The following is a 20,252-nucleotide window of genomic DNA, read 5'->3' on the forward strand; positions in this document are numbered from 1 at the left end:
TTTTATGCTGTGGCTAAAAATCTATAAAAAAGTAGTGTATCCTGGGAAATAGCCTTCAGTTTGTATTGTGTTGGATTTTGCCATTTTATACTTAGCACCATGAGGCCAATGGTAAATCACACTTGCTGGGTGGGAGGTCACCTCCCCGAGATGGCACGTTCACCTGCTTTATCTTCTAGCATTGCTTCTTACTGGATGTAGTTTTTTTTTTTTTTTTTTTAGATGGAGTCTTGCTCTGTTGCCCAGGCTGGAGTGAAGTGGCATGATCTCGACTCACTACAACCTCTGCCTCCTGGGTTCAAGTGATTCTCCTGCCTCAGCCTCTTGAGTAGCTGGGACTACAGGCGCACGCCACTACCCCCAGCTAATTTTTGTATTTTTAGTAGAGACAGGGTTTCACCATGTTGGCCAGGCTAGTCTCGAACTCCTAACCTCAGGTGATCTGCCTGCCTTGGCCTCCCAAAGTGCTAGAATTACAGGCATGAGCCACCGTGCCTGGCCTACTGAATGTAGTTTTAATAAGAGCTTGAAGTTTCAATTGTGTTTGTGAAAACTGTCTTCCTACAATATCCTCTTTATGTTTATGAGAACCTCTGTTGGGGGCTGCTCTTCTGTCATATGTCTCCCATTTCCAGCATGTCGTGGAGACAGGAGCATTTGGAGAGATGATATGTCCTCGCTGAGAGCTCTCTGAACATTATACATTTATGCAGTTAAATTCCTGGGTGCTGAGGAGTATTAAATAAAGTCAATGATAGATACAAGAAACAGGAGGCATTAATTACAAAAATTTTTAAACTCCATTTTTAGGGGATTTTAAATATATCAGGATGTTAATAATTCTGGAGTTTCGTGTTACTACCAAAACATGTCAGATACATCTATTTCTCTTTGTATGTGTTTGTGTTTTATTTTGATTTTTAGAGATTTGAGGGGTAATAAATTTGAATGTGACTGCAAAGCCAAGTGGCTATACCTGTGGTTGAAGATGACAAATTCCACCGTTTCCGATGTGCTGTGTATTGGTCCACCAGAGTATCAGGAAAAGAAGCTAAATGATGTGACCAGCTTTGACTATGAATGCACCACTACAGGTATTCAGAGCCTATCTCATCAGACACGGAGATTTAGAATAACCTCTTTGTCTTTCTTTTAGATTGTCAACAGAGAGTGGGGAAAAGTGAATATAGAACTGTTTATCAAAATTGTTTTAGAGAAATTTTAAACATTCTAAAGAAATGAATCGATGTGGTAAGGAAAATATCTCAAAAGTTTGGGAGAATTTTTGTTAACTGCCCTGGCTTTATTTTTGCTTCTTTACAAAATTCAAATTTCTCTAAGGGTTTCATTTTCTTAAGTCAAAGTATAAACTTGTGGGTTTGGCAGGAGAACATTTTCAAATCCGTCTAGGTTTCGTAGAAGGCCAGTGCAGGGAGGCCTAAATTACTCGGTTGAGACTGTTCTCTTGCTTTAGGAAGATGTTCATTGGACACTTAACTAACAAACACCAGAATTTTTTTTTTTTTTTTTTTTTTTTGAGGCAGATTCTCACTCTTCACCTAGGCTGGAGTGCAGTGGCATGATCTCAACTCACTGCAACCTCCACCTCCTGGGTTCAAGCGATTCTCCTGCCTCAGCCTCCTGAGTAGCTGAGATTTCAGGTGTGCACCACCACACCCGGCTAATTTTTGTATTTTTAGTAGAGACCAGGTTTCACCATGTTGGCCAGGGTAGTCTCGATCTCCTGACCCCATCATCCGCCCGCCTCGGCCTCCCAAAGTGCTGGGATTACAGGTATGAACCACTGCGCCTGGCCCAAACACCAGACTTTTAAACCCACAAACGACTTTCAGAGTCCCATGTAAGAAGAGATAACTAGGTAAATTATAACCAATGGCAAAATAGAAAATAAAAGTTAACAACTAGTTATCAAAAGGAAACAACTCCTATTGAGGGAAAAATGTAAAGAAAGTTTGATTTTGTTTTCCAGGGCCTGCCACAAACTTTCAGTTTATACATTTTTCAGGTTATAAAATAAAACCAAAATACTAACTGCCTCCACTGTCACAACATGAGGCCAAAGGCATTGGTGAGTATCTCCATGGGAAAGGCTTAGCTTCTAAAGCTAAGAGAGATGATCAGGCCTCTGTACGAAACCTGCTTACCCGATTTATAAAAAATAAACATTCGGGCTGAGAGCTGATATCTACAAAGCCTCAAGTCATGTCAGGAGAAGCAGCAGGAATAAGAAACAGAAAATAGTTACAGAAACTCAAAAGACACCAAAACTCCAAGAACAAAATATCACATTTAGGCCAATCCCCGCTACCACCTTCCAACAAATAAACAAAAACCCACAAAGTAAAGATCATTTCTAGGTATCTTTGTTTGTAAATAAGGGACCCTGCAAGTTCTATTCTTTTCCTATAGACAACCTGAAATCTCACAGAAATGACCTTTCCTTTCATCATCAAATAGGGGCTTATTCAGCTGTGTAATTGGCAGGTGCCCCAGAGTCAGCTGAGGCCACTAGGAGGTTAATTTATTGTATTTTAGGGCAAGGGCAATAAATCAGAGGTCGTAGTCGATAACATTTGCACCAAAAGGTTGGGCATTCAAGACTATTTGGCATTAAATGCTAAATTAAATTAAATTGAATTAAACCAAAGCTAAACCAAAGCTCACTGAGACTTCTCACTACCTTTTCTCCATTTTCTCTGGAGAATTCTTGAAACGCCAAGGTGAAATCTGCAGATTTTCCATTGTTCTCTTCACACCTGGCCATAGCGTGGAGAAACTTAGCTAATCTCTGATGGAAGTAATGGGCTAGAGGGCCGTGGGAATAGGAAATAATTTCTACAAGAAAGCATATTTTCTGAACTTAGGGCCCTGGGCATGGTTATGAAAGTGATCCAGGCTCTGAGAATTGTTATTGGAATGGTGGTAGCTTGGAACTGAGGTAACCTGTCCTCATCCCAACATGGAGCAGCAAGAGGCCTTAACACATCTCAGAGCCTTCTCTGTCTTATGCAGTATTTGTCTTCACGAACAAGCTTCCTACTAAACTTTAGAAAGTCAGCACTAGGCTTTCTGGTGAGAGGGAGATGATAATTCTGGCTTTGCTATGGTTTTATCCCTTTAAGACTCACAAACAGAGATGAGGCTTTTGCTGATAGTTTCTTCCATGGGGAAAAAAATGGTGCAACGAAGTTGTGACCCACCCCCAAATATAGGCCCTGCCATGTAAGAACTATGTCAACAAATTGTTGAGTGTTCGGGGTTCATATCTTCTGTTCAGATCAAACCTCAGCCTCTGTTGCTTCATTAAAAGCTAGATGGGGAGTAGAGGCGTAGGGTGGGGGGAACAAATGAGAATGGAGGGAAAATGGAAAGTCAAATTCGAGAGTTCATGGTAGAGTTATCGTATTCTTGCCAAAGGTTTAGAAAGAAGCACATTTTCTGGATACGGTTGTTTTCCTTTTCAACTCAAATTTTCAGAAAAGGGGTGAGTTTTCTCCTGTCTCACTGTTTTTTCCCAGACAGTGGAAGGTACTGTTACCATTCTATTCCTTGGCCAAGGGGTGTAATTGATACCACAAAGCCACCATTGGGCTGTTTCAGGTCTTTAGATCAATCGGCTCTTGAACCCTCCCCTTCAAGTCTATTTTTAACCACCTCAAAAGTCCCTGTTACCTACCGATGATTCCTTGTGTTAGGTGGGTAATTCACTAAATTCCTTAGAGGAAGTGAATTTTGCATCCTAATTGTCCTGTTAGCTTCCCCTTTTCAGGGCTGATGAAAATGCAAAGGGAAATAATGCATTAATGTGCAGTTTCTCTCCCAGCAGGATCGGCGTCATGTATAATTGATTTTCTGCAAGTGCTATAAATAGCTATGTAAAAATCTGTTGATTCCACTGGGAGAAAGGCCTAAATTGTAAGTCCCACTGACATCATGAACTTAATCCAGTGTGAATGGAAGTGGCAGTTCTTTTTGCAGAGTGCCATTAATATTTTAACACTAGTAAATTGATATCACATCAATATGTGTATTTCTGAGATCTTTCCACAAGAACGTGCTTTTGCTGTTTGTGAGAAGTAAATTTAACTGGGGGTGGGAGAAGATATTTAAATTCCTCTGGTCCTCTTCTCTGATACCCACAAACATATATGCATCAATCATTTTCTTTTCATTCTCTAGAGTGCAGTGGCACAATCATAGCTCACTGCAACCTCAGACTCCTGGGCTCAATTGATCCTTCCACCTCAGCTTCCAGAGCGGTGGGACTACAGGCATGCGCCATCATGCCCGGCTAATTTTTTTAATTTTTAGTAAAGAGAAGGTCTTGCTGTGTCAGCTAGACTGGTCTCAAACTCCTGGCCTCAAGCAGTCCTCCTGCCTTGGCCTCCCAAGCTGCCAGGATTACAGGCACAAGCCATCTTGCCTATCTTGCCTGGCCTCGTTCTTCCTTTTTCCTTCTCTTCCTCTTCTTCCTCCTTCTCCTCCCTTTTTTGTGAGGGTGGGGTGGGGTGGGGTCTTCTACTAAGAGTTAGATTTGTAATTCAGATGATTTAACAATCTGTGTTATGCCAGATAGTATATAGAAAATATTGTGAAACCACTGTATGGGGAAAATAGATTAAAACAGGGCCATGAAATGCTAGATTTATAAAATGCTCTGCACTGTGACAGCTTCTTTTCATCCTGGGATTCTTCAATAAAAACAGAAACTTTCTAGTGTACACTTTAAACAGCCTGCCTTTTTAAGCAAATGCTCATGTTTCTGAGAATTCAGAGTGCAGTAGGGAGGCTAATGGGAGGGAGGAGGTGAGTGAGTTATGGGCATCACGGGAGTGCTTAGAACCTTTGGCAGACTCGGATTAGTCGAATGCAACCGGAGATGTAGGAGAGGAGTTTATAGCCATCTTGGTTGTAATTAAAAGAAAGCAGCTGTATTCTCCAAGTCCTTTTATATCCCCAGAAGAGGGAGCACATGATGACTGCTGCCATTTCCCCTTTCTCTGTCTACGTGTGAACACAGAAACCAGCAGAGTCTTGTGCAGTGAACACATGCTTTCTGGCTTTTACACTGTTGGCACTGCCAGTGCCAACAGGAGTGAACAGAGGTTCACTTTTTTCTGTTTATTTATCTTTGACCAAGCAACTATTATTTTGGTGGTGGGAGGGGATTGAGGGAGAGCTGTGACTCTTCCCTAAGTCTTCAAGTAGGCAACTGAATACTATCATTGTTGCGTACGTCAAGTACTGAGTGATCACCATAGCACTGCAGTATATACTTACATGTACTCTTGCATTTAGTCTTTACGGCAACCTCCTGAAATAGACACCACCTTCATTTTACAGGTGAAAAAAGAACCTGAGGCTCAATTGTCTTGTCAAAGGTCATGTAACTAAAAGTGCTTCTTTCAGTGCCGTCATGGGATCCCAGTGCCTTAGCCCTACTAAATATGGACAGTCTACTTGCTTTTGAAATAATCCTGAATCAGAAGGCCAGTTTGTCTTATCTCCGAGCCCCAGCCCTTCACCAGGATGTCCTGCTCTGGACTTGGGGATGGGAAGGTACCCCGTCCACTAGAGCCACTTGTCCACGCTCTCCCTCAGTCACCTCCTGCCTGTTGGGCTGCAGAGGCAGCCTCTTCTTTTCTTCTCCTTCTCCCCACATCTTCATGCACCACTCAGCCTCCGTCCCCTCCCCTGTAGTCTTTAGAGTGGGCTGAGAAGCAAGGCCAGTCCACTCACACTGGTTTAGCCAATCAGTATTCAGTAAGTACCTACTCTGCCCCCAGAATGAAGGGAGGGGCACCTCTAAAAGGTAACATGTATTGAGCACTCACTTTGTGCTAGGCTAAGTGGGTAGGAACCATAATACCCTTGAGACTGTAGCAGAGGGTTTGATTTGGTTTCCAATGTTCAGTGTGCCATTTGGGGAGTGTACCGTTCATTCTGAACGTGCAGTGGGGTTGTCTGCTGACAGGTAATCCTAAGCTTGGGTTTATAAGAACTGCAGGTAAAGGGTCAGGTAAGTTTGAGAAGCACCACATCAAACAAAAAACAGACTTCTTCCCTACAGGGGCTGTTCTGAGAGAGCTGGAAGTACAGCATTTTCCAAACTCACTGGACCGCGGCCCCCGCTTGTCACAGAGTGATTTGCATGGCAGTTTTGAGAATGTTGCTGTGCGGCGTCCTGTCCGTCTCACCACTTTGAAAGCCAAGTCTCACCAAATATGTTTAAAACTCTGAGATCCTTTAGCCAAACTCGGGAAGCTGTTTCTCCACAGGAAGCTGTACTAGAAGCTGTGCATTCTGTCTGATAATCCTGTGCACGCCAGGACTCTTTCTGGAATGTCCCAGAGTAAAATACGCTGTGATGTTTGTGTTGCATCTCTCCTGTCCTCCTCCTCCTCCCCAGTCCTTTTCAGAGCTGATGGGATGACGGAAAGGTGATAGTGGTTGATAATCCCTGCAGGAGATTTTATGAACCCTTTTCTTTTTAAACCCCATTCCCAGATTTTGTTGTTCATCAGACTTTACCCTACCAGTCGGTTTCAGTGGATACGTTCAACTCCAAGAACGATGTGTACGTGGCCATCGCGCAGCCCAGCATGGAGAACTGCATGGTGCTGGAGTGGGACCACATCGAAATGAATTTCCGGAGCTATGACAACATTACAGGTGTGTTGTGGCTTTGATCAGATGTGTTGAACTAATTTCAGCATTGCCGCAAGCCCGTGGGAGGAGGAATGTCCTCTGTATTGAGGGAGAGCTCGGCTCTCTAACCTGGTTAGAGCTGGGGAACACGTCCCAGCCTACCCTCTGGGTCTCTCCAGTCTTTGTATTGGTGTGGTCCATTGCTGGGAGAGTGGAAACCTCAGGTAGTGATCCTGCTTATCATTGATGATCATTTATGGGTTGCATGTGGTGGGAGGCATTTTCTAGTAGTGGTGAGAAGTCACACTGAGAATCCCTTGTCCTGAGCAGTATGGGAGCCCAAATCCGCACCAGCTTTGTAGCAGCTAAATGATGCTTTGACTTTCATTAAGCTGATTGTTAACTAATATGCTAACAAACACACACACACACATACCCTATAGTTTGTTCCTAGTGCCCTTTGCTAAGTCCTAGTGATCACTGCTTTCTTTTAGTAAGTACATGCGAAATAAGAATAAATGGATCCCTAAATTAGGCATTTGGGATATGAATTAGTTAACGCTTCTTTCAGTGCCATCATGGGATCCCAGTGCCTTAGCCCTACTGAATGTGGACTGTCTACTTGCTTTTGAAATAACCTTTGAACGACTCCTCATTTATCAACGTGCAATCTGATAACAATACTGTGTAAACAGTACCACAAAGGTCTGATTATCACCCCAAGAGAGGGTTTCCTTGAGAGGTTCCTGAAGTGGCCTTAGAGCAGCTTTTTACTGTTGTAGCAAGAAGCCAGAATTTCTGGGTTGGGAGGCTCCTAAGAGTCTCCCAAGCACCAAGTGGCTTCCCAGAAGGTACAGGGGTGTGGGGAGGCAGGGAGAGCTGCTAATGAGCCTTATCTCACAGTGTATCTCGGTGTGAGATGTACATCGGATGCTCCGAGGATGCCATTTCAGATGAGCTGGCCACCGTCGGTCCATCTGGCCTCCCTGTGCTGAGCTCACCTTCCGGAGAGTAACACTCTTGGAAGTGCAGACTCAGCACAGAGTAGCACAGGTGAACCTGCTGTGAAAGCCAAGAACAAGAGAGATGAGGAAGTGAGTCCCTGTCCACGTGGTTTTGTGCTTCCCCCTTTATCCTGACATGGAAGATAGGAGAGGGGAGGATGAGCTGGCCTCTCTGCCTTTTCTCCTCCTCTCTGGTAGGAGGTGGGAACAGAGTGAAGCTTTGCTGTTTTTTGTTTTTGTTTTTTTTTTGATTTTTTTTTTTTTTTTTTGAGACAGCCTCTTACTCTGTCACCCAGGCTGGAGTGCAGTGATGTAATCTTGCCTCATTGCAACCTGGAATTCCGGGCTCAAGGGATCCTTCTGCCCCAGCCTCCCAAGTAGCTGGGACTACAGGCACACACCACTGCCCCCAGCTAATTTTTTATTTTTTGGAGAGACAGGGTCTCACAATGATGCCCAGGCTGGTCTCAAACTCTTGAGCTCAAGGAATCCTCCTGCCTTGGCCTCCCAAAGTGCGGGATTATAGGCTTGAGCCACCGTTCCTGGCTGAACTTTGCTCTTGAACAAGTTCCAATGCCGATGTTGACGGTGAGCCTCTGAGGCGCCAGGGCCTAGTTTATGCCATTGGAAGCTCATAACAGCCCTTGGAGTTACACCTGCCCATAGGTTAGAGGACAAAAGCTCTCTTCTTTAGAGAGAGGAGGCATACATACTAGAAAGAGTTCAGGTTTTGAAAACTGATGCACATGGATTGTACTCCCAGCTCTGCTGTGGTCGAGGAAGAACGTGCCTTTGAGGCTTGGTTTTCTCATCTGGGAAATGGGGAGTGGATGTGCCTCAGGTGGATGCTATGAGGATTGAGTGCACAGAGTGGGCGCTTCTCAAAGCTGCCATCCTTTTCAAAACCTTACAAATGATGAGGTCAAGGCTTAGGCGTGTCCAGTCACCCACTGTTTATTCAGGGCTGAGCCCAGGTTTTCCCATGGTTGTACCCTACTGGTTTTCTGTCCCAGGCTGACCTTGGTAGGACAGCCCTGTCTTTCTTTTTTCTTTTCTTTTTTTTTTTTCGAGATGGAGTCTCGCTCTGTTGCCTAGGCTAGAATGCAGTGGCACAGTCTCGGCTCACTGCAACCTCCACCTCCTGGGTTCAAGCGATTCTCCTGCCTCAGCCTCCTGAGTAGTTGGAACTACAGGCACCTGCTACCACACCCAGCTAATTTTTTAATTTTTAGTAGAGACGGGGTTTCACTATGTTGGCCAGGCTGGTCTTGAACTCCTGCCCTTCTGATATACTGCAGCTGGTGGCATTCTTAAATCTATTCATTCGTTCTCAGAGATTTTTTGAACACTTACTCTGAGCCAGGCATGTTCTTGGTGCTGGGGAAACAGCAGTGAATAAACTAGGTAAAACTCTGGCCAGGCATGGTGGCTCATGCCTGTTATCCCAGCAGTTTGGGAGGCCAAGGCAAGTGGATCACGAGGTCAGGAGTTTGAGATCAACCTGGCCAATATGGTGAAACCCCGTCTCTACTAATAATACAAAAATTAGCTGGGCGTGGTGGCAGGCGCCTGTAGTCCCAGCTACTCAGGAGGCTGAGGCAGAAGAATTGCTTGAACCCGGGAGGCAGAGGTTGCAGCAAGCCAAGATCGTGCCACTGCACTCCAGCCTGGGCGACAGAGTGAGACTCCATCTCAAAAAAACAAAACAAAACAAAAAAACCTCTGCCCTCAGGAGTTCCCATTCTAGTGGGAGAAAGAGACAATAAGAAAGAATATTTGTATTGTAATAATTATTGTAAAATTAGTTGTAGTATTTAAAAAAACACATCAGACAGAAATGTACTAAGGAGGGGAAATAAAGTGAAGAAGGAAGATGTGGAGTACTGTGTGTGGGAGGATTTGAAGGCTTGGGTAGAGGGTCCAGGAGAGGGCTCATCAAGAAGGTGCTACTTGAATAAGACCTGTGGGATTGCAGGGATTGGTTCCCATGAAGAGGGGGGAGAGCATTCCAGGCAAAGGGAGCAGCAAGTCCAAAGGTAGAGGCAGGAGAGCATCTTTCCTGTTTGAAGAACATCCAGGGGGATGGTTTGGGATGAGCCAGATGAGCCAGCGGGGAGTTGCAGTTGATGAGTCCAAAGTCAGAAAGGCTGATCATGGAGTCTCACAGGTCCTAGGAAGGACTTGGCTTTTCCTCTGAATGTCCTGCAAAGCCATGGAGGGTTTTGTACAGCGGCAGGAGGATGCAGGTACCTGGCTAAGAGGCTGGATTGTGTCCAGCTACCGGGTCAAACATAGCCTTTTGGAGTGAGGGCACAAAGGTCGAAGCACAGTGGCTAGCTAAGAGGCTGTGGCAAGAATCCAGAATCCAGGCAAGCGAGCATGGCCTGGACCCAACGGAGGCCACAGAGCTGGTGGGGAGGAAGTCAGTGCGATCCGAGTGGGTGTGGCTGGGGCCAGAGCCCTGCTGGACCTTGTTAGTTTCCAAAGATTCCTCAGCCCCTCAGTCTCCAAGTCTGAATCATCCCATAGCTCGGCAGCCATGACATGAAGCCCACCCAGCTCCTCTTTTCACCACCAAGCCCAAGAAATGAGTTCCAACATCAGACTGGCTTTTGACCATCCTGGCTCCAGCCCTTACTAGCTGGTGGCGGTGGCCAAGTGATTTAATGTGCATGAGCCCCTTTCATCTGTAAAGTGGAGATTTTAGGAATTTCCACTTTATCTGCAAAATGGGATCAGCATAGTACTGGACTTAGGGAAATACTATAAGGATTTTTTTTTTTTTTTTTGAGACAGAGTCTCACTCTTGTTGCCCAGGCTGGAGTGCAGTGGTGTGATCTCAGCTCACTGCAACCTCCACCTCCCAGATTCAAGCGATTTTCTGGCCTCAGCCTCCTGAGTATCTGGGATTACAGGCACACACCACCATGCCTGGATAATTTTTGTATTTTTAGTAGAGACGGGGTTTCACCATGTTGGCCATGGAGTTCTTGAACTCCTGACCTCAGGTGATTCACCCACCTTGGCCTCCCAAAGTGTTAGGATTACAGGTGTGAGACAACGTGTCTGGCCAATACTATAAGGATTTAATGGGGGTAAAATAGGAGCAAGCCTCCTTTTCCCCCCACAGACTCTACCTTTTTGATTTCCATTAAAACTGCCCCACAACTTGCATGAGCGTAGGGAATGCAGAGACCAGCAGACTTCCCTGAAGGAGGTAGAAGGTGGTGCTACAGAAGGAAGGGGGATCGCTCCATGGAGGGAGGAGAGGAGCTGTCTCTCGGTAGCTGGCATTGAGCCTGGCATGAGGGAAAGGCCGATAGCACACGTGGGTAGGCAAGGACACTGCCCTAGGTGCTACTTGCCTACAAGAAGCACGAGGTAAATGTGGACCATTCTCCGTCCCTGTGCTGTGCATACCTCATTTGACATCTTGTTTGGCCATGGGGTGGCCCCCAAGTTGACAAGGGCAGGGCAGGATTTTCTCAATCCATGCACTTCCTCCTTTGCAGGCCTGGTGACCATGTTGCCAAAGGGACGGCTCCAGCTCTCCCTGTGCCTCAGGGGAGAGAGAGGAACCCATGGTCATGTTCACCCTGAAGTTCGCTTCCCCTTATTCTCTCTACGCCTCATCTTGGCTTTCTCAATTTTGGTTTATTTTGTTCGCCTTTTGATTTCTGCAGGCTAAGTATGTTCCAACCTGTAATCCCTCTTCCTACGTACACATACACATACGCGCGCGCGCGCGCACACACACACACACACACACACACAGTGATTTGTCTGCTACTGACAACTCCATGCTAACCTGGACAGAGTATGTTACAGAGCATCTACAGGAAAGGAATTCCTTCTGTTTCACACAGTCCTTTGCCTGTGACAGACAAATCTCTAGGATGCTTCTGGGGGGCGGTGGCCTCCATAGCCAGGTGCTCAAGAAGGGGACGAGGAGCCTGCACTCTCAATTAGTGCTGGCAGGGTGGAAATCAATGCCGCTTTTGAAGAGCAGCTTGGCAGTTAAAACCCAAAAGCTTAAAAATGGGCACAACATTTGCCCCAGCAATTCTTACACTTGAGAACACTGCCAGATGGTATCAAAACGTTATTTAACAATATTTTAAAGGAAATGTTATTTTACAATAAGGAAAAGCTAGAAATAATAGCAATGCCCAACAGTAGAGCATTAATTAAGTAAAATATGGTGCATCCATGCAATGGGATACTGTGTAGTGTCAATATCAAGTTGTTGAAGAATCATCAACATGAGGAAATGTTCACAGCATGGGCGCCAAGTGAAAAAAAAGTAGATTATAAAATATCTATGGATAACATAAACCCCAGTTTTAAAAAAAAGAATATTTGAATATGTGCATAGATTAAAAATTAAATAATATATCAAGATCTTAAGTGTTACTTCACTTTTATAGTACAACTGGTTTGTATTTTCTTCTTTGTGCTTTTTGGTTCTTTGGTAGCAGAGTATAGACTGAGGCCAAATTATCTGAATTTAAATCTCAGTCTCTACCACATACTAGCTGTGTGACTTTTAATAAATTACTTAACTTCTCTGTGCCTCAGTTTTACCCTTTATAAAATGGGGATGATGATGACGCTAAGAATAGTATATGCCTCATATAGTTGTTGTAAGGATTAAATAAGTAAATGCATGTAAAGTGCTTAGAATAGTGCCTGGTCATACCTACACACTTTTTAAGTTTTACCTCTTAGTATTTTCAAAATTTGCTCTGGTAAACATTTAACACACATATCCTCAGGGAAAAACAATGCAATAATTAGTTTTAAACATGGAAAAGGGATTAGGTCCTTGCAGGAAGGCCAGAATGGTGAAAGAGAAAAGTAAATGCCACTCTGAAAACCACCCAGTGTCAGCCCCCAAGGCCAATCCTTAGGATAGAAATGGAATCATCCTTAGAATTTGGGATTCTGGCCAAATTCACTTTGGTCCAAATTGCCTAGAAAATTAAAGGAAAGAAATAACCCTTAATCGAATGATCTAGATGGAGGATCAGTGGTCTTGTAGGTGGTCCTTTGCTTAGTGATTGGTCTTCTGGAATGGGGAGGTCTGGGGGGCATCTGGGTGCAGGGTGAGAAGAGATGGTGGGAGGTGAGCCAGAGAGGAGAGTCACCACGGAAAATGATCCCCTGTCTCTGCAAAGTCTTAGTTTTATGACGCCTGAGCTAGATCAGACTATCGCTCCTTTAGATATTTATGCATGCCCACTATGGGCAAGCACTAAGGGGCAAGGGCTTGTGATTATCGTGACAATTGCTTCAATTGTCCAATAATGATAGCCACTAATGATCAATCACCCCCTAGGTGCCAGTGCTCCATGCTAAAAACGCTTGCCATGAATGATCTCATTTCATCCTTACAGTCACTTGTAAGATCAGTGCTGGCAGCATCTTCAATCTCATTTTACGAATGAGGAACTTGAGCACAGAGAGTTGGGTTAACCGGCACAGGGTCAGAAAGCTTACAAGGTGCGGGGCCACCTGGTCTGTGTCATAAGGTTTAACCCTACTCTTTCTGCCTCCACTTGGCTTCCTTTGGCTCTGGAAATCAAAAGAGCCCAAATGTCTTCAAGAACACTCAGAAATCTTTTTCTCCTCCCTCTGAGACCTCATTCCTGCCTTTTTCACCATCCCTTACCCCCCCGACCCCCCACCGCCCCAGGAGAAGCCTGTTTAATTGCCTCCTTCTGCCATATGGAGTCAGGAAATACTTTTTTTTTCAAGGATACACATTTTTTTAACTGACAAATGAAAATTGTATCTATTTATTTGTGTATAAAATGTTGTTTTGAAATATATATACATTGTGGAATGGCTAAATCAAGCTAATTAATGTAGCTTTATTTAAAAGCATGATGATAATTCCCTTGGTACATTAGTGAGTTTCCTGAATTGTATGCCTGCCTCTGAGGACTCCAGAGGCCCTGATGACCTCACGCGGCCATTTCTATGGAAGCACATTTTTAAACAATTAAAAAAAAAATTGTTTTAATTGTGGCAAAATACACATAGCACAAAATGTACTATCTTAACCATGTTTTAGTATACTGGTCAGTAGCGTTAGGTACATTCACATTGTTGTACAACTAACCTCCAAATGCTTTTCATCTTGAAAAACTGAAACTCTGTGCCATTAAATGACAACTCCTCATTTCCCCCATCCCACAGCCCCTGAAAACCACTCCTTTCCTTTCTGTCTCTATGCATGTGACTGCTCTAGGTACCTCATATAAGTGGAATCATATAGTATTCCTCTTTTTGTGACTGGCTATTTCACTTAGCCTAATGCCCTCAAAGTCCATCCATGTTGTAGCATATGTCAGAATTTTCTTCCTTTTTAGGGCTGAATAATATTCCATTTTATGTATATGCCACATTTTGTCTATCTCTTCATCCATTGAAGCAACTTGGGTTGCTTCCACCTTTGGGCTATTGTGAAGGATGATGTTGTAAGTGTCTTAGTCTGTTTGGGCTGCTGCAACAGAATACCATAGACCGAGTGGCTTATAAGCAACAGAAATTTATTTCTCATAGTTCTGGGGCTGGAAAGTCCAAGATCAAGACACTGGCAGAGTTGGTATGTGGCAAGAACCCACTGCATAGCTGGCCACCTCTTTGCTGTGTCTATGTGGTGAAAGGGCAGAGGGAGTTGGAAGGGCACTAATCCCATTCCTGAGGACTCTGCTCCCATGACCTAATCACCTCGCAAATGCCCCACTACCAAATACCATCACACTGGAGATGAGGTTTCATCATATGCATATGGAGAGGGCACAAACATTTGGTCTATAGCATTAGGTGTACAGATATCTCTTTGAGTCACTCCTTTCAATTATTTTGGGTATACACCAAGAAGTGGAATTGCTGGTTCATAGGGTAATTCCATGTTTAATTTTTCAAGGAATCACCATACTGTTTTCCATAGTGGCTGTGCCATTTCACACTCCCACCAGCAGTGTATAAGAGTACAAGTGGAGATGTGTTTTTAGCTGTAGTTGCACTAATCTCCTCTCCTTTATTTTGGAGCACAGGTCAGTCCATCGTGGGCTGTAAGGCCATTCTCATCGATGATCAGGTCTTTGTGGTGGTAGCCCAGCTCTTCGGCGGCTCTCACATTTACAAATACGATGAGAGCTGGACCAAGTTTGTCAAATTCCAAGACATAGAGGTCTCTCGCATTTCCAAGCCCAATGACATCGAGCTGTTTCAGATCGACGACGAGACGTTCTTTGTCATCGCAGACAGCTCGAAGGCTGGTCTGTCCACAGTTTATAAATGGAACAGCAAAGGATTCTATTCTTACCAGTCACTGCACGAGTGGTTCAGGGACACAGATGCGGAGTTTGTTGATATCGATGGAAAATCGCATCTCATCCTGTCCAGCCGCTCCCAGGTCCCCATCATCCTCCAGTGGAATAAAAGCTCTAAGAAGTTTGTCCCCCATGGTGACATCCCCAACATGGAGGACGTACTGGCTGTGAAGAGCTTCCGAATGCACAATACCCTCTACCTTTCCCTTACACGCTTCATCGGGGACTCCCGGGTCATGAAGTGGAACAGTAAGCAGTTTGTGGAGATCCAAGCTCTTCCATCCCGAGGGGCCATGACCTTACAGCCCTTTTCTTTTAAAGATAATCACTACCTGGCCCTGGGGAGTGACTATACATTCTCTCAGATATACCAGTGGGATAAAGAGAAGCAGCTATTCAAAAAGTTTAAGGAGATTTATGTGCAGGCGCCTCGTTCATTCACAGCTGTCTCCACCGACAGGAGAGATTTCTTTTTTGCATCCAGTTTCAAAGGGAAAACAAAGATTTTTGAACATATCATTGTTGACTTAAGTTTGTGAAGGTGTGGTGGGTGAAACTAAAAGACATGCAGCATTAGCTCTTGCAAGAGAGGACCAAGAAAAATCAACAAACAAATCAAAGTCAGGCTCAGAGCTCTGAAATTAAAAAGCACTGAAATAGTTAGAGGTTTTCAAACTTTTAGAACTCACATTTTAATCAGGGATTGCATTTATTGGCTAACTGCATGACATGCCCATTCTACCATTTAAAAAAAATCTTAAAGCCTGTAATTTCTGAGAAAAGAGTACAGCATTTACTCTTATCATCTAGAAATGTAATATGCTTTTTTTCCCCCTTTTTAATGAGGGAGAAGAAAATTGGATAAGATGGGACAGCTCTTATAATGAAATAAAAAAACAAACTTTGAGCCCCTCTCATTCCATCTTAGCAATCTTTTTGGTAAGAACTCTTAAAGCCAAAAGTCAGCTGAAAAGATTTGCTGATTATTAGTTTAAAAATCTTGTAACACTCAGCAGTGCTATTTTGAGTCATCCCAGTTTCCTGACAGTAATGCCCAGTCTTCCTGAATCCTCCTTAATAGCAGAACCTTGGTGATTTTGTTGGCTCATATGAATGCTTGTCATGGATATGTTAACAATTTAATGTTTGACATTGCTTCCTCTACCACAAAGACAATATTCTGGTGACACATGTCTAGACCCAGCACAGGCTGTAGGCCCAGGAGCGACTCAAAGGAGTTTTTCCCTCTTTCTTATGGTTCAAAGCTGACCCTGGTGGTGGCCAGAGCAGTAATGCTTGTTTGATGCTCTTCATGGCTCATCTGCTTCTCGGAACCCACCCATTGAGTTTGTGGGTAACCAGCAGATAGGCCAAAGACTGAATGGTGCTTTTCATTTCATCCTTTAGAGGGATGAAACAGTTATTTCCGTCTGATGAGCATTCGGTAGAATTTTTGAAGTGAGATTTTACGAAGTCAAAGGGGACTTTATACAGATATCAACGTGCTTTGAAACCTAGAGGTGGCCCTTTGATTTGTGCATGTCCTTGCCCTCTGGACAACTTAATATTTCAAGTAATCGAATACCAACTTCCCTGCCAGCCCACCTGCCTTCCGCCCCGCTTGTGTAACAGTCCCGTTTTGTTGAGTTGCTGCTATTGCAGCTGCCAGTGCAGCCCACACCAAATCACAACCCAAGATACTCAGATAGGAAGACTCCTTCCTCTCCCAGTACTTTACCAAAGGAAACCCCCCCAGGACCCACATGCTCACTGGGGGCCATGTGTTGGCAGTGGAATCAGCCTGTGCAGGCTGGGGATCTCAGGCGAATCAGTAGGGGCCAGCTTTGGAGCCAGCCAAGCTGAACCCCACACTCCAGGTCTGTGCTCAAGAGACCAGACGGTGTATTTCCAAATGGGCCTCTCTGGTATGGGCAATAGGGAAGCTCCTGGGGTCTGGTTGTGTGGAAGATTCTTAGTGGATGTTCCGCCTGGTTAGCTGGTTCTCTTCAGAGAATACAAAGTGAATGCCTTTAGGGGTAGCTCTGAAAGAGATACCCAACAACTTCATTCCTAGCCATGAAAGTAGCACGATCATATTGCACTGTATTGTTATTGTAAAATGAGTATTTGCCATGTCATGAGTAGGTAGATGTTTTGCCACAAATATGAATGTGTTTGTTGTTTCCTGACTTTAAGCAATGAAGACTGAGACAATAAATAGCGCTCAGAGAATGAAGCATTGATGTTACATCAGCACTCTTGGGTACATTCTGGGACTGTAGGCTGAGGCTTCCAGCCTCAGAAACCACGGATTTTAATGAACGAACTCACCCACACATAGTAGTGTTGTTACTTGAAACTTCTACAAAATACCAAGCAAACAGGAGAAAAGTGGTTTGTTTTCATTTTTAAGTGCAAATTACTTTTCTTCTGCATTTTTTTTTTTTTTTTTTTTTTTGCCTTCTTGGTTTCTTTGAACAGGCTACAAATGCCCAGGTCCCCCCATTGGAAGCTGAAAGGGGAAGAGCTCTGCCATTCCTCCAGCCCTAAAGATGGCAAGCTATTCTTTCTGTTGCATGGAACCCCTCAGACAAACCTGGGCAGGAAAATGGGTACTTGGCAAACTGTGGGAGATATTTAGACAGTCCCAGCAACTATGCCAGATCAAAGTGATGTTCCCAATTCCAGCCACCTGTAGGGATGGCAAGGTGGCATCTCTTCACAGTGTTGCCACTGCAGAGAGGTATCACATTCCCAGCTGTACCTCTGAGGGTAAATGAGCGACTGACCCCCTGCACTCACTATTCTGGTCACATTGCCAGATTCTGGGAAACCAGGAAACACAGGACGCCGGGCTTAGGATGGGGAGAGCTGTTGAGCCCAGATGAGGAATTAGGAGGTGAAAGAACGACCTAAACAGGTGATGGGTGGGGTGTGAGAAGTGGGTGACCCACTCAACTGCAATCAGGTTTTCCTTTTTTATAATGTTATTTTATACAAGACTAAAGCCTGCAGTCTACAGAGCGCCTATGCTGTGGGAGGAGATATTTGTTCTGGCCAACTTACTAAAGGAGCATAGATGTTCTTGGCACGGGGTGGCGAAATCTTTGCTTCATTAATCTTACTGCTCCATCCCAAGAATCCCTGAAGTTTTAAACAATTTCTGCAAGAAGCATTATTCCAGTAATAATGTAAAACAAAAAACCAACCAAGCAACAGCAAAAATGCAAAGCAGAAAAATATGTGGACCGTCCCCAGTGGAGATCAGCTTGAAGGAGGGGGCAGATCTTTCTTCTACTTTCCCTCCCATCACCCATTGGGTGGTCGTCTGCTCAGCTTGTTTCTTCTTTATGAACTCTGTGGCTAGGCTCCTGGACTGAACCCTCTGTGCAGCCATGTGGCTTTAAGGCCTTTCCTTAAAGGGGGCTTGTCCCCATACTCCATAGGGTCGGGAATGAGTCTGTTATCAAGACTCTAAAAATAAATCTTAGACATGAAGAGCACTGTGTTATTGGACAGTGGATGGTAAGGCCACCTTACATTTAGCAAAGCTTTATGTTTTTCCAATGCATATTAGTATTCACCTCATTTGTTCATAAATAGCTCTGAAGTTTATTGCAGGGCAGGTATTATTCTAATTTCAGAGAGAAGGAAATAGACATGAAAACTACATAAATTGCCTGCCATGGTTATCCAATAGGGACGGCAAAGCAAGAACTTTCCCTCTGATGGGCAGACATTGTATTTTCTTTCTAAGACACCCTGCTATACTCTCCCAGAGAAAGACTTTCATTTCTAGCATGATTTTGAATTTGGCAGCACCTTGAGACAAAGTAAAAAGTGCAATAAAATATGCATAGCCAGGGCCGGGCGCGGTGGCTCACGCTTGTAATCCCAGCACTTTGGGAGGCCGAGGCGGGCAGATCACGAGGTCAGGAGATCGAGACCACGGTGAAACCCCGTCTCTACTAAAAATACAAAAAAAATTAGCCGGGCGTGGTGGTGGGCGCCTGTAGTCCCAGCTACTCGGAGAGGCTGAGGCAGGAGAATGGCGTGAACCCGGGAGGCGGAGCTTGCAGTGAGCCGAGATCGCGCCACTGCACTCCAGCCTGGGCGACACAGCGAGACTCCGTCACAAAAAAAAAAAAAAAAAAAATGCATAGCCAGAGGAAAAATCACACTGAATAGACACCATTCAATCAACTGGTCCATTTAACAATGAACAAACATGCAATTACATGCCCCACTCTTTTTACATGCAAGGCCCCACTCTTGAAAGTGGTCCAGAAATTTTGAATAGTTTTCTGTTGTTGTAAGGAGGATATCTAGCTGGTCTGGTTATTTCTCCCCCTGCATAGCTATGGGAAGGATGTTGAGGTTGAGACACATCTGGTTCTTGTCACATTGTCCACCAGATAAACAAGAAGAGATCTGTGAAGGAAAAATTCAAAACCTGAACGCACGAGTGGTGATGAATTGCTCTCGGCCATCATCAGCCTTCAGGGAGCACACTGGAAATGGCAGAGTTGCATTTTTCTTCCCCATGGAGTGAGAGTCCGTGTATTTTTAGGAAAGAAATCAGCGTGGGATGCCAGAGGTTTGGCGGTCAGGAGTGCTCATGATGGAAATTTCTCTGGCCTGGGGTATAATGAAGGGTATATGAAGATCTGCAGGAGGGGAGTCTATTTGCCTGCCACCTAAAGAAAATCTCTTAAGCTGGCTTCCTGATTCTTCCGCAGAGGTATCAGCCTCTCCTTTGCAGCTGCGGAAGGAAGGAAGTTCTTTAATTAGGCAGTGGCCAAAGATTCTGTGCAACAGCTTCCTGGAGTGGAATACAATAATCTAGTTGTATGCAATGACGCAATTAGAAAGTGGTCCGGATTTGGGTGGCAATGGAAGGGGAATGGCAAAGTGGGCAGATGGCTCTGGAGGAAACTTGGGAAAGTAAAAACAAACTGGAAGAAAAGGAAAAAAGGATAATGATTTCCTTTGCCTCAGCCAGGCAAGCAGAGGGTAGAATGACCAGGAAAATCAACAACATCTCAATTATTAATGAAGAGAACCAACTGTAATGTCATTCAAATAAGAAGCATATTGTAAAGCTACTGATATCTAAACCAAGTTATTATTATCCTTACTGTATTCCATTGCTTGTATCAAAATCTACTTTTTTTCTAGTAGGAAACTATGCATTCCCTATCAGTCCCTTTGATTATCAGGAATGTATAAGAATTGT

The 20,252-nt window shown here is 44.3% G+C and overlaps 1 protein-coding gene across 1 annotated transcript in view; it reads left to right on the forward strand.

Moving 5' to 3' along the window:
* LGI2 (leucine rich repeat LGI family member 2) overlaps positions 1-17,252 on the forward strand; it is a 29,030-nt gene extending 11,778 nt beyond the window's left edge. Inside the window, exons 6-8 of the mRNA XM_032135744.2 lie at positions 925-1,094; positions 6,529-6,693; positions 14,738-17,252. Of these exons, the coding sequence (XP_031991635.1) occupies positions 925-1,094; positions 6,529-6,693; positions 14,738-15,555 (1,153 nt within the window). The 3' untranslated portion in view covers positions 15,556-17,252. The remainder of the gene's footprint in view (positions 1-924; positions 1,095-6,528; positions 6,694-14,737) is intronic.
* The last annotated feature ends 3,000 nt before the right edge of the window (positions 17,253-20,252 follow it).

The sequence above is a fragment of the Hylobates moloch genome, unplaced genomic scaffold (genome assembly GCF_009828535.3).
Source record: "Hylobates moloch isolate HMO894 unplaced genomic scaffold, HMol_V3 SCAFFOLD_17, whole genome shotgun sequence".
NCBI lineage: Eukaryota > Metazoa > Chordata > Mammalia > Primates > Hylobatidae > Hylobates > Hylobates moloch.